The 15,340-nt window shown below is 43.7% G+C and overlaps 1 protein-coding gene across 1 annotated transcript in view; it reads right to left on the bottom strand.

Moving 5' to 3' along the window:
• POLA1 (DNA polymerase alpha 1, catalytic subunit) overlaps positions 1-15,340 on the bottom strand; it is a 230,972-nt gene that overhangs the window by 202,135 nt on the left and 13,497 nt on the right. The window contains exons 11-14 of the mRNA XM_054165862.1: positions 12,898-13,010; positions 12,345-12,461; positions 3,497-3,571; positions 1,336-1,474 (exon numbers count right to left, since the gene is read on the bottom strand). Coding sequence (XP_054021837.1) covers positions 1,336-1,474; positions 3,497-3,571; positions 12,345-12,461; positions 12,898-13,010 — 444 coding nt within the window. The remainder of the gene's footprint in view (positions 1-1,335; positions 1,475-3,496; positions 3,572-12,344; positions 12,462-12,897; positions 13,011-15,340) is intronic.

The raw sequence follows: 15,340 nt of genomic DNA, 5'->3' as shown, positions 1-15,340 counted from the left end.
ACATACCCCCAAAAAGCCCAAACAATAGCCACACAAAAAAAACAACCCACCACCAAAAACCAATGCAACAACTCAGTTTTGAGGCACAAAATCCAGTGCAATGACTTCAGAAATCTGCATAAATGTAACTAGCCAGCTTAATAGTTTTGAACAGTGGGCATGCCACAGCTTTGAAAGGAGCTATTCTGCTATCAATATACAGTCTCTGGAACCTGATGGCTGTGATAGAGACGCAGGAGTAGGAAAAAAGAGCTCCCCTAGATTACCATTTAAGTCTGGCTTGGAATCAACATCTAAGATCAGGCAAGATAGTTCTAAGGAGAGGTAAAACACATCAGCACTAAGTAAAACCCAACACTGTCTGAACAGTTGGTTTCCACTGTATAACATTTGTCATACTGGATACAAGGAACAAACCAGCTCTAGATTCTTCTCAGGTGAAGAAAGAACACACCAAAGAAATATGAGATCAATTCTTGGGCAAAGACTTCAGATGAAAAACCACTCTTAGGCCTTTAAAATCAGTGCCAGCAAGTATACTGATGCTTGCCAATTGTCTGGTGGAAAACCCATCTTTTGGCAGTCAGGGACTTGTTTTGTCTATTCCAGCTCAAAGTCCTTATTGGTGTCAGCTCTCTCAGTGACTAAGCAAGGTGCTGAAGGGGAAACCCTGGTGTTTACGTTCACACTGGCAATTTGAAGTGCCTGAAGGAGATGTAGCTTTTGTCCTCTATCACCAACTTCCTTATATTCTCGGGAATATGCAGCACACACAAAAGAAAGGGCTTTAGCCAAGCTGCAAGTGGTGCATGCCACTCATGAGTCAAAAAATTTTAAAAGGCTCTGAAACCACAAAACTTTCCTAAGTGCCAGGAAAAAAACCAGACCTAATACAAATAAACAAAACCCAGCATTCTGACAGCAATTTGTTCTTAAAAAGATGCATTTGCAGAAAAAAAAATAATAAAAAAGCAACCAAAAAACAAACCCCAAACCAAAACCCAGTCATATTATCAAGAGAAGAAAACCACATTTCTGGAAGACTAACTTCAGTGTATGTGGCTTTAAAGTATGCAGCAGAGTAGCTACTCAGGCACTGCATAGTTCCCTCTGACTGCCATTCAAAGTTATGGCCTCATCTATACAGCGTGCCACTTGATAGGGATACAGCTCTCACTCAAGAACTGAAGAGTAAGTGACAATTTGTACTAGATAATGAAAAGTACCCAGATAAAATGCAAGGTTAACTTACAAAATTATAATTTAGCAATACAATTTATCTTTCCCTTCCTCCCCCCAATCCGTAATTATCCAGCAACCAGCAAGCCACCATACGTGGGGTTTTTATTTCCAGCCAGCATGGTCCTTTGATCTTCCTACTCATCAAGAGGAGTTCCAGACTAGAGGTGTTAGTTCCAAATACATGTGAAAATGTTTGTCCTTTCAGATCTTGGGGAAGCCGAGGGCATTCAGCCTAGCGAGTAACAGAAAGCAGTGAGTCATTTCATCCCACAGCAGGCTTCAAGGCTGACACATTATATTCAGACAGCACCTTAAAAATACACAATGCCAGAAATTGCTATCATTTCCCACAAGGAAAGCCTTAACTCATAACACCTTACAGCAACTGAAGACAATGCACTATTGACTCGACTTAAATAGGTGCACAACAAAATTAGGACAGCGATGTCCAAATGCACTGAAGCAAAAGTTCTTCATCCACACTGGAAGCCACACAGACAGCGTTATCAGCAGCCAAGACCATAACAATGTTCAATGACCAATTTAATACAGCATTTGCTCATGTTGTAAACTTAATTAGATAGTTACAGCTTTAATCTTGTCTGTCATACAAAGAGTGGATAAAGTGTCTCTCTCTGCACAGCTGAAGAAAAATCTGAGATAGTTGGCAAATCTCTATGGGATGCTGCTTTTGCACCTAGAACTAGCATTAAAAAAAACTAGTTTTAAAGGCATTATCACAGCAACTGACCCAATAGGCTCAGGATCCTTGAGTCTCTCACTTACAGGCTGAGGGAGCTGGGGTTGTTCAGCCTGGAGAAGAGAAGGCTCTGGGGAGACCTAATAGTGGCCTTCCAGTACCTGAAGGGGGCCTGCAAGAAAGCTGCAGAGGGACTGTTTACAAAGGCCTGTGGTGATAGGACAAGGGGCAATGTTTGAAATGAGAGGAGATTTAGATTTAGTTCTTTCCCATGAGGGTGGTGAAATACTGAAACAGGTTGCTCAGGGTGGTAGTTGAAACCACATCCTTGGAGATCTTCAAGGTCAGGCTTGATGGGCTCTGAGTGACCTGATATAGTGGAGGACGTCCCTGCTGACTGTTGGGGAGTTTGACTCAATGACCTTTGGAGGTCCCTTCCAATCCAAACCATTCTATGATTTTTGCTAATGAAGATTAGCTAACTGATGTTCCCATGGGAATTTTTTTTCCCATCTTTGCTGCTCAATTTTACGACTCTTCAATAAAAGTCTTTCTCACCCTGATGCTATTTGCAAGAGGCACACTAAGCAGATACACCACCCACATTCTGGACATGCATTCAGCAAATCATTTAAAGGGTAGTAAGTAGTTTAAAACATCTTACAGTACTTTGAGCTTTGATCCAATATAGCTAAAGGTTGTTTGATTTAGTGGCAAGGTGATAAAAAACAAGGCAGAGTACATGGGAATATAGATTGTTGTAAATCAATAAGCAAATTATAACTGCATGAAGGTGGGAAGAATGCACTGGCTGTAGGAAGTATTTTTTCCCCCTCATGGTTTATTTACACAACTAGAGCTACCAAACCAATATGCTATAGGTTACCTGGTAATGAATTGGTTTTGTTAATCACAGAATTGTCAGGGTTGGAAGGGACCTCAAGGATCAGCCAGTTCCAACCCCCCTGCCATGGGCAGGGATACCTCACACTACATCAGGTTGCTCAGAGCCACATCCAGCCTGACCTTAAAAATATACAGGGATGGGGCTTCTACCACCTCCCTGGGCAACCTGTTCCAGTGTCTCATCACCCTCATGGGGAAAAGCATCTTCCTAACATCCAATCTGAATCTACCCATTTCTATTTTTTTTCCATTCCCCCCAGTCCTGTCACTCCCTGACACCCTAAAAAGTCCCTCCCCAGCTTTCTTGTAGCCCCCTTCAGATACTGGAAGGCCACAATTAGGTCTCCTCAGAGCCTTCTCTTCTCCAGACTGAACAGCCCCAACTCTCTCAGTCTGTCCTCACAGGAGAGGTGCTCCAGCCCTCTGAAGGGCTTAAGAACTAACCAACATAGAAATGACAACAAAGAAGCCACAAGCTTAGGCATCAACCTATTCTTTTTCTTTTTCTTTTTTTTTTAATTACAAGACAATTAGCAACTAACTACATCCTGCAACAGAGGCACAGCCACCAGCTGCTCAAGATCAAATCCTGAACTATATTTTTTTGGTAAAATCATTAAATTCTTAATTAAACTGAATTATACTCACCGAGTATTTAACTTCTAAGTATTCCGATTTTGCTGGCACATCCGGGATCTCAAAAGCGTAATGTTTTTCCACTTTCTATATAAAACAAACAAAAAATTACTTTTTTTTTCAGCATTTACCAAGAGAACTGTCATTCTGTCCAATAAGAAAGCTAGTGACATCAAGGTCAGCTGAGACATGCATCTCAAATATCACAGAATCATCAAGATCAGAAGGGACCTCAAGGATCATCTATTTCCAAACCTCCTGCCATGGGCAGGGACACTTTCCACTAGATCAGGCTGCCCAGAGCCACGTTCAGACTGGCCTTAAAAACTTTCATGGGCTTGATCATATCTTACCAATTCTGAGGGACACAGAGAGGCTTGAGAGGTGGGCCCATATCAACCTCATGAAGTTCAACAAGTCCAAGTGCAAGGTCCTGCACCTGGGTCAGGGCAATCCCAACCACAAATATAGGCCGGGCAAGGAGTGACTCAAGAGCAGTCTGGAGGAGAAGGACTTGGGGCTGTCAGTTGATGAAAAACTCAATGTGAGCCAGCAATGTGAGCTTGCAGCTGAGAAAGCAAAACCTGTCCTGGGCTGCAGCAAAAGCAGCGTGACCAACAGGACCAAGGGTGACCTTGTGAGACTCCACCCAGAGTACTGCATCCAGTTCTGGTGCCCCCTTTTATGCTGCATACTTCAGAGAGGCACCCAAGAGAGCTGATTTCCCAACCATCAACCAGTTGTTTATTTTATTACATAATTGGAACAGAATCATTCCTGTGACTGTTTTTTCATTTCCAGTTACTTGTTTTACTGGAAAGCAGACACATTTGTTTACATAGCTCTAACAAAGATAGATGAAGCAGTCTCAAGTTCAGCACAACTCTACTGAAAAGTATCACTTCTGCTTTCTTCAAGAACAATGATGTTGCACAACATGCACAGCTTTTTACTTCTAAGAACAGCTACCTTCACTTTCCAAATAATGACAATATCCTATGCAACACTATTGTACCTACTGCAAAGCCCTGCTCTACCCTGTAATGTGTATGCTCTGCCCTGGAGTGCTTGACAAACCATCTGCATCACTGTTCTATATCATTGTCACTATGTCATGCCATAACTATGCTTCAGCATTACTCTTACTACAAGCACAAATATAGGCTGGGCGAGGAGTCTGGAGGAGAAGGACTTAAGGATGTCAGCTGATGAAAAACTCAACATCAGCCAGCAATGTACACCTGAAGACCAGAAGGCAACCATGTGCTTGGCTGCATCAAAAAAAAATGTGACAAGCAGGACAGGGACCCATTGCCTCTCACCCTATCTCTGGCTACCTGGCAGAAGGGACCAACACCAGCCTCACTTCAACCTCCCCTTCAGGTAGCTGCAGAGAGCAGTAAGATCTCCCCTCAGCCTTTCCTTCTTCAAACTAAACAATCCCAGCTCCCTCAGCCCCTGCATCTATGCCATACCCTCCAAACCCCTGAGCATTGTTCCTCTTCTCTGGACACACTCCAGCACCTCAATGTTCTTCCCATCCTGTGGCACCCAGAACTGAATACAGTACTCAAGCTGCGGCCTCACCAGAGCACAGTCAAAGGGCACCATCACTTTCCTACTCCTGCTGGACACGCTGGTTTTGATCCAGGCCAGGATGCCACCAGACATGGCCACTTGAGCACACTCGCGTTCTGCTGGCTGTCCACCAGCACCCCAAGATCACAGAATCACAGAATGTTAGGGGTTGGAAGGGACCTTGGAAGATCATCCAGTCCAAGCCCCCTGCCAGAGCAGAAGCACCTAGGTTAAGTCACACAGTTCTGACTGACTGTGATATCTTCTGATCCTTTTCCACCAGGCTGCTTTCCTGTCACTGCTCCTGAACTTCTCGTGACACAGCAATTTTAAGGCTGTATAGCCTGAGAAGGAAAAGCGAGGGCCCTTTGTAATAGATAGGAAGAAAGTAAATCCAGAAACAACTATGGCATCAACAGCTCCTGGAAGGAGAACAGAGCAATATAATTTGGTCCAAGAGCACCACTATGAAATCAGAGCATTAGAAGCTAGCATGTCAATGTAGACCTGAACTACTGAACCAAAGCAGCACCTCACATAAACAGCACATCATAGCTGTAACATAAGAGATGAACAGATGGCAATGCAGTCCTTTTTATTCCACATATATTACTGGTGTGTCCCCCCTTCTTTTTTTCTTTTCTTCTTTTTTTTTCTTTAATTTTAAAAACCCCTCTCAGGCTTCAAACAAGTTCTTATTGCACACAGAGGCTGAACACAGTGTAAAAATAGTATGCTGCAGTGATTCATCTGCGTTATTCCACAGAGCTCAGCTCAATTACACCAGCCCCTGGTCATAACTGCAGTGAATGAATGCTTTGCTGCAGAGTAATCTGCCCTTCAAGTGGCCCTTCAGAGAGCAGAAATGAGCAGCAGTGATTAGCTGCTAAGTTCCTAAGTGGAGTAAGGCTGCTTTCAAATTGATTTGTGAAGACTTGCTAACTTGGCAGCAGTGCAACCCATTGAAGCTACAATTAGCAGCAGGTGCAGGAGGAAATGATAGGGCTCAAGTGTATCTGTTTGCAGGGACAAAGTTTGGTGCTGGCAAGGCCAAGATGCACACACACACACACACACACACAGAACAACTTGTCTCAGAGTATAAATCATAGAATGGTTTGGGTTGGAAGGGACCTCCAAAGGTCACCTAGTTCAACTCCCCTGCAGTCAGCAGGGACATCCTCCACTAGATCTGGCTGCCCAGAGCATTGTCAGGCCTGACCTTGAGGATCTCCAGGGACTGGATCTCAACTGCCTCCCCAGATAGCCTGTTCCAGTGTTGCACCACCCTCGTGGGAAAGAACTTGTTCCTGACATCCAGTCTAAATCTCCTCTTCTCTGATTTCAAATCACTGAGTCTATCACTGCAGGCCCCTGGAAACAGTCCCTCTGCAGCCTTCTTGTAGGCACCCTTCAGGTCACTATTAGGTCTTCCCAGAGCCTTTTCTTCTCCAGGCTGAACAACCCCAGCTCCTTCAGCCTGTCCTCATAGCAGAGGTGTTCCAGCTCCCTGATCATTTTTTGGCGGCCCTCCTCTGGATCTGCTCCATCACATCTATGCCCTTCTGGTGTGGATGGATCCAGACCTGGATGCTGTACTCCAGCTGTGCTCTCACCAGAGCAAAGTGGCAGAATCACCTCTCTTTATCTGCTGGCCATGCTTCTTTTGTTGCAGCCTAGCATGCAGCTGGCCTCTCTGCATAATCTCAAAGCTGGGTATTCTGACTGAAGGAAGTCTAGGTGCATGGCAGACATGCTGGTAATCTTTCTGATCTCCAGCTAATGATGGAAGAGTTCTACAGTACTGCCAAAAATGACATTTGCCTTTCAAGTCTTTCAAAGCACCAACCCTTAACATTACAGTAGTGGAACACTGGCTGCACATCACAGAACAGGGGAGCTCTTCTAAAGAGCATTAGCTCTTAACCACACATAGTCATAGATGTGTGGAGATCAATTTTTTGGACAGTCCTCTCAGGAGAGTGCCACCACCATTTCAATTTAAGAGCCCTGCACACACCCCCTGTGGAAAGAGATCCAAGGGCTGTATAACAACACGTCTGGTGGTGTAACTACAATAAAAAGGAAGATGATGACTCCTCACAAAAACAAGACTAATAAGGTATATTATCTGGCAAACTGAGGTCTCACAGAAGCACAAAAGGAAGGCACAGGAATAGGATGACCCCACTACTTCAACAGTTATCTTGTGGGCAGCCAAAAGACTGCTGCAAATATGTAAACCTGACCAAATTCATAGAACGGATTAGGTTGGAGGGGATCTCAAAGATCATCTAGTTCCAATCTTCCTGCCAAGGGCAGGGACACCTTTCACTAGAAGAGGCTGCACAAGTCTCATCCAACCTGGCCTTGAAACCTCCAGGGACAGGGCATCCACAACCTCTCTAGGCAACTTGTTCCAGTGTCTCACCACCCTCACTGGAAAGAATTCTTCCTAATCTCCCCTCCTCAAGCTTCAATCCACTCCTTCTTGTCCTATCACTACAAGCTCTTGTAAGAAGTTCCTTCCCAGCTTTCCTGTAGGCCCCCTTCAGATACTTCTAGGAGACCACTACAAGGTCTCCCCAGAGCCTTTCTTTTCTCTTTGGTGTCACTTGTTCACAGTCAATTTTGTGTTAAACTGTAACAGCTGAGTTACAAGTAATACCTTCCTTGAATAATCCTCCAAAGGCCCCACCAACAGCCCTGCCTTTCAATCCTATTTTTCCTCTTATCTCCCACATTACTAGTGCCATAGCCTCCTGCTAGCACCAGTTCTCCTTAAACCCTTTGAGGAGGCAGCAGCTAACAAAATCAGCAGAAAATTATGCCAGCAAAATAAATCTGGATGGCCTTTTACGATGCCAGTGAAAATCAGTTTGCTGAAGAGTATGATGAATTCAAACTCTTACTGTTCAGAAACAATTTTGGCAGGTTATTCCAGAGCTACTCTGCACTCTCAACTATCCTGCCTAATTTATTCATTAATTAAAATGTATAAATCTCTCCTTTTGCTAAAACTGTCCTTTAAATAGCTTTCTTGCTGCTCATCCTCTTTTAATGTTTTTAGAGAGCAAAAAGGTCTTATTATTTTTCACTTTAGTAGGCTAAAAAAAAACCGCCTTAAAGATCTTTCAGAGTTCTCTCTGGTATAACTGATTCTCCTTTTCTTATCCTTCTTAACTACCATCTTTTGTACCTGTTGTCCCTTGAGTTAATCTTTCCTTATCAGGATGATCAAGAATTATAATATTCCAGGTGAGATGTGAACAGTGCCTTAGAGCTGCTACTTCCTTGCTCCTGCTAGGGATCATTCCCGTGCTGCGCCCCAAGACCCCAGACGCAATGTAGTCACGTGTCCAGACAAGGCAGTTGGGTCTTTTACTCCCAGCTCTGTGTAAACTCAGTAAAAACTTGGTAAGCTTTGAACTAACATCAGAAATAAGAGTTCAGATGCTTCCTGCATATGGTTTACCTTGACTGGTTGGACTGGATGATCTTTGAGGTCTCTTCCAACCAGGTGTATTCTGTGATTTTTAAAAGCCACCTTTGAAGGTTAAACTTTATTACTCCATCACCTCACTCACACTTGCTAAGCACACCATGGAACACATGGAGGTTTCCTGAGAGTCTCTCAGCTGTGTCTTTTCAAAGGCCTTTACTCCTGCTTCCATTTTTTAAGTACTTGTGTCCTCTCTTAATGAAGAATTGAGTTTCCTCTCTCATTCCTGAAAAGGTCAGGGCTTTCTACAATGGTGTAACTACATCAGTGGACAAGGGAAGACCAACAGATGTCACCTCTCTGGACTTTTGTAAAGCCTTTAAAACAGTTCCCCACAACATCCTTCTCTCTACGCTGGAGATATACAAATTTGATATGTGAACTGTCCAGTGGATAAGGAATTGGTTGGATGATTGCATACAAAGGCTAGTGGTCAATGGCTCAATGTCCAGATGGAGATGGGTGACAAGTGGTGTCCCTCAAGGGTCTGTCTCAGGACCAGTGCTGTTCAGTATCTTCATCAATTATACAGACAGTATATACAGTTGAGTGCACCCTCAGAAAATTTGCAGATGATACCAAGCTGAGTGGTGCAGTTGGTAAGCCTAAAGGACAGGATGTCATTCAGAGGGACCTGGACAGGCTGAAAGGTGGGCTGAGGAGAATCCCATCAGGTTCAATATAGCAAAGTGCAAGGTCCTGCACCTAGGTGAGGGCAACCCTCAATATCCATACAGGATGGGGGATGATGAAATGGAGAGCAGCCCTGCAGAAAAGGACTTGGGTGAATGAGAAGCCAGACATGAGCCAACCGTGTGCACTTGCAGCAAAAAGGACAATGGCATCCTGGGCTGCATCAAAAGAAGTGTGGCCAGCAGACCGAGAGACATGATTCTGCCACTCTGCTCTGGAGACCTAACCTGGAGTACTGTGCACAGTTCTGGAGCCCCCAATACAAGACAGACATGGACCTGCTGAGGCAGGTCCAGAGGGCCATTGAGATGATCAAAGGGCTGGAGCGTCTCTCCTACGAAGACAGGCTGAAAGAATTGTTCAGCCTGGAGAAGGAAAGGCTCCAGGGAGACCTTATAGCTGCATTTCAGTATCTGAAGGGGACCTACAGGAAGGCTGAGGAGGAACTGTTTAGAAGGGCTTGTAGGGACAGGACGAGGGGCAATGTTTTGAAACTGGAGCAGGGTAGATTTAGATTGGATGCCAGGAAGAAGTTCTTTACAATACCGGCACAGGCTGCCCAGGGATGTGGTTGATGCCCCATCCCTGAAGACATTCAAGATGGGACTCTGTAGCCATGATCTAGTTGGAGGTGTCCCTGTGGACTGAAAAGGGGTTGGACAAGATGACCTTTGAGGGTGCCTTCCAACCCAATGCAATCTGTGAATGAACAGTGAGCCACTACAAACTTGCTTTTTCCCTGCTGTTAAATTCCTTCCTTTTTGATCCCCATACATAACAACTAAGTAATAATCAACTATACAAGAGAAGTAACACTGAGAAAACTGAAAAATCTAAGTTTGCACAGAGTTTTGAGAAAATAAGCTTGACCAAAAACAACCAAACACATTCTTCCAAATTCCTAATGACACATCAATTTCCCCCAAATGGTGTAAGCAAGGCACTAGGTTCCACATTGATGAAGATCCATCATGAGTCTACCATTTGAGAAACATTGCTCACATTTTCACCCTAACAGCTTCAACTTCCAGAAATACTCTAGCTTTGGATTAGGTAACCTCATAAGGGTCTTTCCAATCTAAATTACCATGAATTTAGTTTTGTATTTCCTCATTTACATATTGTTAAATTCCATGCCAGCCCATTCCCTGATCAGCTATTCAGGAACAACTCCCACAGTCACAAGATGGCCAGCCATGTAAAATTACAACAAAATTCCACAGTATCCAGTAATTCCAGTGAAAGCCAGTTTTGTCAGACTCATTCTGAGCACTTCACTCTGAACAAATCTTTTCCTCTTACTTGTATGTTAGCCACCTTTCCCCATGCAAACTCCCACCTCTACTTCTCCCACCCAGAATCACAAAATATATTTGGTTGGAGGAGACCTCCAAGCTCATCCAGTCCAACCCTCAACCTAGCACTGAAGGGGCAACACTAAACCATGTCCCTAAGTGCCAGGTCCAGACACTGCTTGTACACCCCCAGGGATGGTGACTCCACCACTGCCCTGGGCAGACCATTCCAATGTTTGACAACCCTTTCACTGAAGAAATATTTCCTAACATGCTGAATGTCCTAATATCCTGAACCTCCTTTGGTGCAGCTTGGAACCATTTTGTCTAGTCCTGTCACTTGCCACCAAAGAGAGGAGGCTGCACCCTCCTGGCTCCAACCTCCCTTCAGGTAGTTGAGGTTTCCCTTCTGCCTCCTCTTCTCCAGACTGAACACCCCCAGCTCCCTCAGACTCTCCTCATAGGCCGTGTGCTTCAGGCCCTTCACCAGCCTTGTGGCCCTTCTCTGGACATGCTTCGCACCCCACCAAAAGACAAAGGTTCTATGTAAATAACAAGTAAGCTTTCTCACACTAGCAAGTTAATTCAGTCCAAATCAGCAGTATCAGCTCTTTCCCTGCAGACTTACAAGTATTCTACTGTTGTATGTGCAAGCTTTCCATTACAACAATATTTCGTTTTTCCAATGTTCTTTTAAGGTTCTGTTGAGCAAAAAGGATGCAGCAAAACAACACCATAAGACTACTGCCCATAACTGTAAGCCCAGAACAGCTGAAGTTTCCAGACCTCCTGTGTAAACACACTATGACAACCCATGCTCCAAACAGCACACATTGCCAGAAGATAGATCCGCAGGAGCGAGAAGGATGAGATGTGCCAAGAGACAAAAGTTTAATGCAACACCTGGGCAATTGCAAAGCCAATCCAACCCCAGTGTACTGACCTATCTGCTGCACAGCACATCTTTCATTTTAAGCTCAACACCACCAGCTGATACCCCGACACTTTAGGTATCAGAATTTCTGCCTGTTCTGTATTCTCAAAAACAGCAATGCAAAGCAAAAAAGACATTGTGACATACAACCCAGTTTCCAAGAAGCTAACAAATGGATCACAGAATCAGAGAACAGCTTAGGCTGGCAGAGATCTTGGAGATAATCTAATCCAACCTCCCTGCTATGAGCAGGGATTCCTCTCAACTAGACCAGGTTACTCAAGGCCCCATCCAGCCAGGCTTTGAACATCTTGAGGGAGGGGGTATCCACAGCCTCTCTGGGCAATCCACTCCAGAGCCTTGCCACCCTTGTGGTAATTACAGTATTTTAAACTTCATGTTGCAGATTTACTGTTCTTAATGGAGTATGGACATTTGGGATGAGTTTTTCCTCAGCGATGTTCCAGACAAGACGAGGGGCAATGGGTGCAAGCCAGAGCAGAGGAAGTTCCACATAAACCTGAGGAAAAGCTTTTTCACTGTGAGGATGACAGAGCATTGGAACAAGGCTGCCCAGAGAGGTTGTGAAATCTCCTTTTCTGGAGACATTCTAAACCCACCTGGATGTGTTCCTGCATGACCTACTCTAGGCGCTCCTGCTCTGGCAGGGGGATTGCACTAGATGATCTTCCAAGGTCCCTTCTAACCCCTAACAGTCTGTGATTCTGTGATACCTTTTACAAGCAGGTACACTTACACATTTGCACATTAGCAGAACCTCCTCTACTGGACAGTGTTTCACCAGGCCTTTCACCTTAAGAACCAGAAAATGACAAAGTAGGATACTTGCAGACAAACCTTGGATTTGAACTTCATGATCTTGTACTTCGGTGAAACGCAGTCATTAAATTCCTTGAAAACACTCATGATAGTTACTGGAGTCTCCGTCTCTTTGCCAGTAGATAGATCCATTTCCTCAAAAACACAAGTCAGGTTTTAACAAATTAGCAAAAAAAAACCCAAAAAAACTCAGCAAACATCACCAATAAGCTGAGTTTTGTTTTGCTATTATGAATCATGAATACCATCTTTAAACGAAAAACACAACAGCCAAGAACCCCCAAATTTCAAAACTATTCTTTGAAACAGATTTTTAGTGATGCATCAAGACAACTTTAACAAATGCAGACAAATTGCTACCTGGGGACTTGTTGCTTAGGAAGTAGTTAGGGTCAGGGAGAAGCAACAACACTCCTCTGCTTCTCCCCTGTGATATACCACATATACTTTACTACCTACATCAGACAACACTGGCTTCAACAGATCCCATAAACACACTACTAGAACTCACAGCCTGCCACAAGCAGAATGAAAGGTACTTATGTCTGACATGCTTAAAAGATATACTTACTGTTTCACGTGGCAGTAGATAAACAGTTCTTTCAATATTTTTCACTGCGACGCAACAGCTGACATAAGTGTTTGCAGATTCAATCCAAACTTTGCCAAACAAAAACACCACACCTAAGAAAGAAGGGCAAAGCAAAGAATTCAATATGCAGTTCTTAAATCAATCATTCTTTATGTTGCATAAAGCAGCTTAAGCAGATCGCTATGGACCTTGCAGTGAAACAGAACCATTGCTGGTTTAGGTCCCCAGATAATAAACTATTCCAATGTATTAGCACATTCTGCTCTGTTAAGGCCTCACTTCAAGTCCTGCATCCAGCTCTGGAACCCTCAAGATGAGAAGGACACAGACCTGACAGAGCAGGTCCAGAGGAGGACCACAAAGATGATGAGGGGATTGGAACACCTCTCCTATGAGGACAGGCTGAGGGAACTGAGGTGGTTCAACCTGCAGAAGAGAAGGCTCTGGGGAAACCTAATAGTGACCTTCCAGTACCTGAAGGGGGCCTACAAGAAAGCTGCAGAGGGACTGGTTCCAAAGGTCTGCAGTGACAAGACAAGGGGCAATGGTTTGAAATTAGAGAAGAGCAGACTTAGACTGGATGTTAAGAACAAGTTCTACACCATAAGGGTGGAGGAACACTGCAAAAGGGAGTTGCCCAGGGAGGTAGTTGAGGCCCCATCCCTGGAGATCTTCAAAGTCAAGTTCAACCAGGTTCTGAGCAACCTGATCTAGGGGAGGATGCCCTTGTATGCTGCAGGGGGGTTAGACTAGATGACCTTTGGGAGCCTCTTCCTACCCAAACCATTCTATGATTCTATTCTAAATTGTTTTAAGCAGCATCTTTACAAACAGATACCTGTGTTTCTTTCTGCCCATGTCTCTATCACTACAGTAACACCTTGATATATGAAATTCAAAATGGCATCACACAGCCAATCTCAGAATTCTGATCTGATATCCATTTCTACCTACATTAGTTTGACAATTCATGAGGAGAAGGAGGGAGGAGAGAGAAATCAGTGAAAGCTAGATAATGAAAATGCCTGTGCTGTCAATCACTCTTGAAATCTGCATTATCTACAATTTTTCATTTTCCACCTAAACCAGCACAACTAAGTCATTTCTCCTGCACTCTGGTACCATGAGATCAAGACTCTACCAATAATAATAAAACCTGCAGAGAACAACTAGAAGCTGATAAACTGTAAAAAACTTTCAGCTGACTATTTTTAAGAAATGAGGACACCAAGACAACACAAGAAATCCTGGATGCTCACACAGCAGGGTAGACATTCACAAAGCCTGTATAAAGCAGGACTAGCACAACTGACTTGACTGTGGACTGTGTCACTATTGTACATGGACACCCCTGAGCCACAGACAACTTGGCACAGGCACAAAATGCTGCAAACTGCTCACCAAGTGGTGTTAAACTTTGAAATAACTCAGAACAAAGCCAGCTGGCTTCCATGTGGTTTGTGATTCACAAGTAAAATAAACTTCCAAGTACAACTCAAAAACTTGGATTCAAGTGAGTTCCCTTCCACTTCCAAATAATTTGGAGTTTGATTACAAGAAAGAATCTCTTCCTGCAGTATGTTACTGTTGATGAAATCATAAACATCAGAGCTGAGACTGTCCCAAAACCAGTGTTTCACATACAGAAGGTTTTGGAACCTGTATTTCTCCGTGGTCTGAAGATGCACAAACAAGTCCTTGGTCAGAAGTAACAATTCATCCCTGCTACATATCTATTAGCTCTGAAGGCACCTTTCTTACTCCATTAGATGAAAGATAAATCAGTGAAGGTGCACTAAGATGAATGACAGAAGCAGAGTGACAGGATAAGGGGAAAAAAAAATCATTCCTTGAGTGCTTGGAATAGATGTGAACAAAACTACTTTTATCAAGGACAGAGAACACTGTGGTTTTGAAGATGAGAGCAAGGATAGGAGCTTCAGCTGTACAAAGTATCTTAAAGGTTTTTTTTAATACAGAGGCAATCTTCAAGATTTAGACAGTTTGAATAAAAGGATCTAGAAAGAACTGAAATTACAGATCTAAGTGACAGGGAAGATGAAATTCTTGTCCCCAGAAATCTTTTTTTCCTTTTTTTTTTTTTTCTAAGGGATAAAAGACTCAGATAGGTTTGTATCATACAGGAAGATGAAACTATGGGTGAGACCACAAAACAGCAGCTGGTTGCTTGAACAGCTGGTAATACTAAGTACATGAAGTTAACCTGTCAGAGGTATACATGCAAGCAGGCGAGGTAGAAAGAAGGATATATGAGCCAGTCAAAGACAGGGTAAAAGACTGTCTGAATTGCAAAGACAAACTTCAATGAACTCTAGCATTGAGAAATAAGTGGCCTCAGTCCACCTCAGAATCACAGAATTGGAGGAATCTAGGTTGGAAGGAACCTTTGGAGATGATCTAA

The sequence above is a fragment of the Dryobates pubescens genome, chromosome 12 (assembly GCF_014839835.1).
Source record: "Dryobates pubescens isolate bDryPub1 chromosome 12, bDryPub1.pri, whole genome shotgun sequence".
In the NCBI taxonomy this organism is placed as follows: domain Eukaryota; kingdom Metazoa; phylum Chordata; class Aves; order Piciformes; family Picidae; genus Dryobates; species Dryobates pubescens.
The sequence above is the reverse complement of the archived record's forward strand: the minus strand, read 5'-3'. Positions and strand labels throughout refer to the sequence as shown.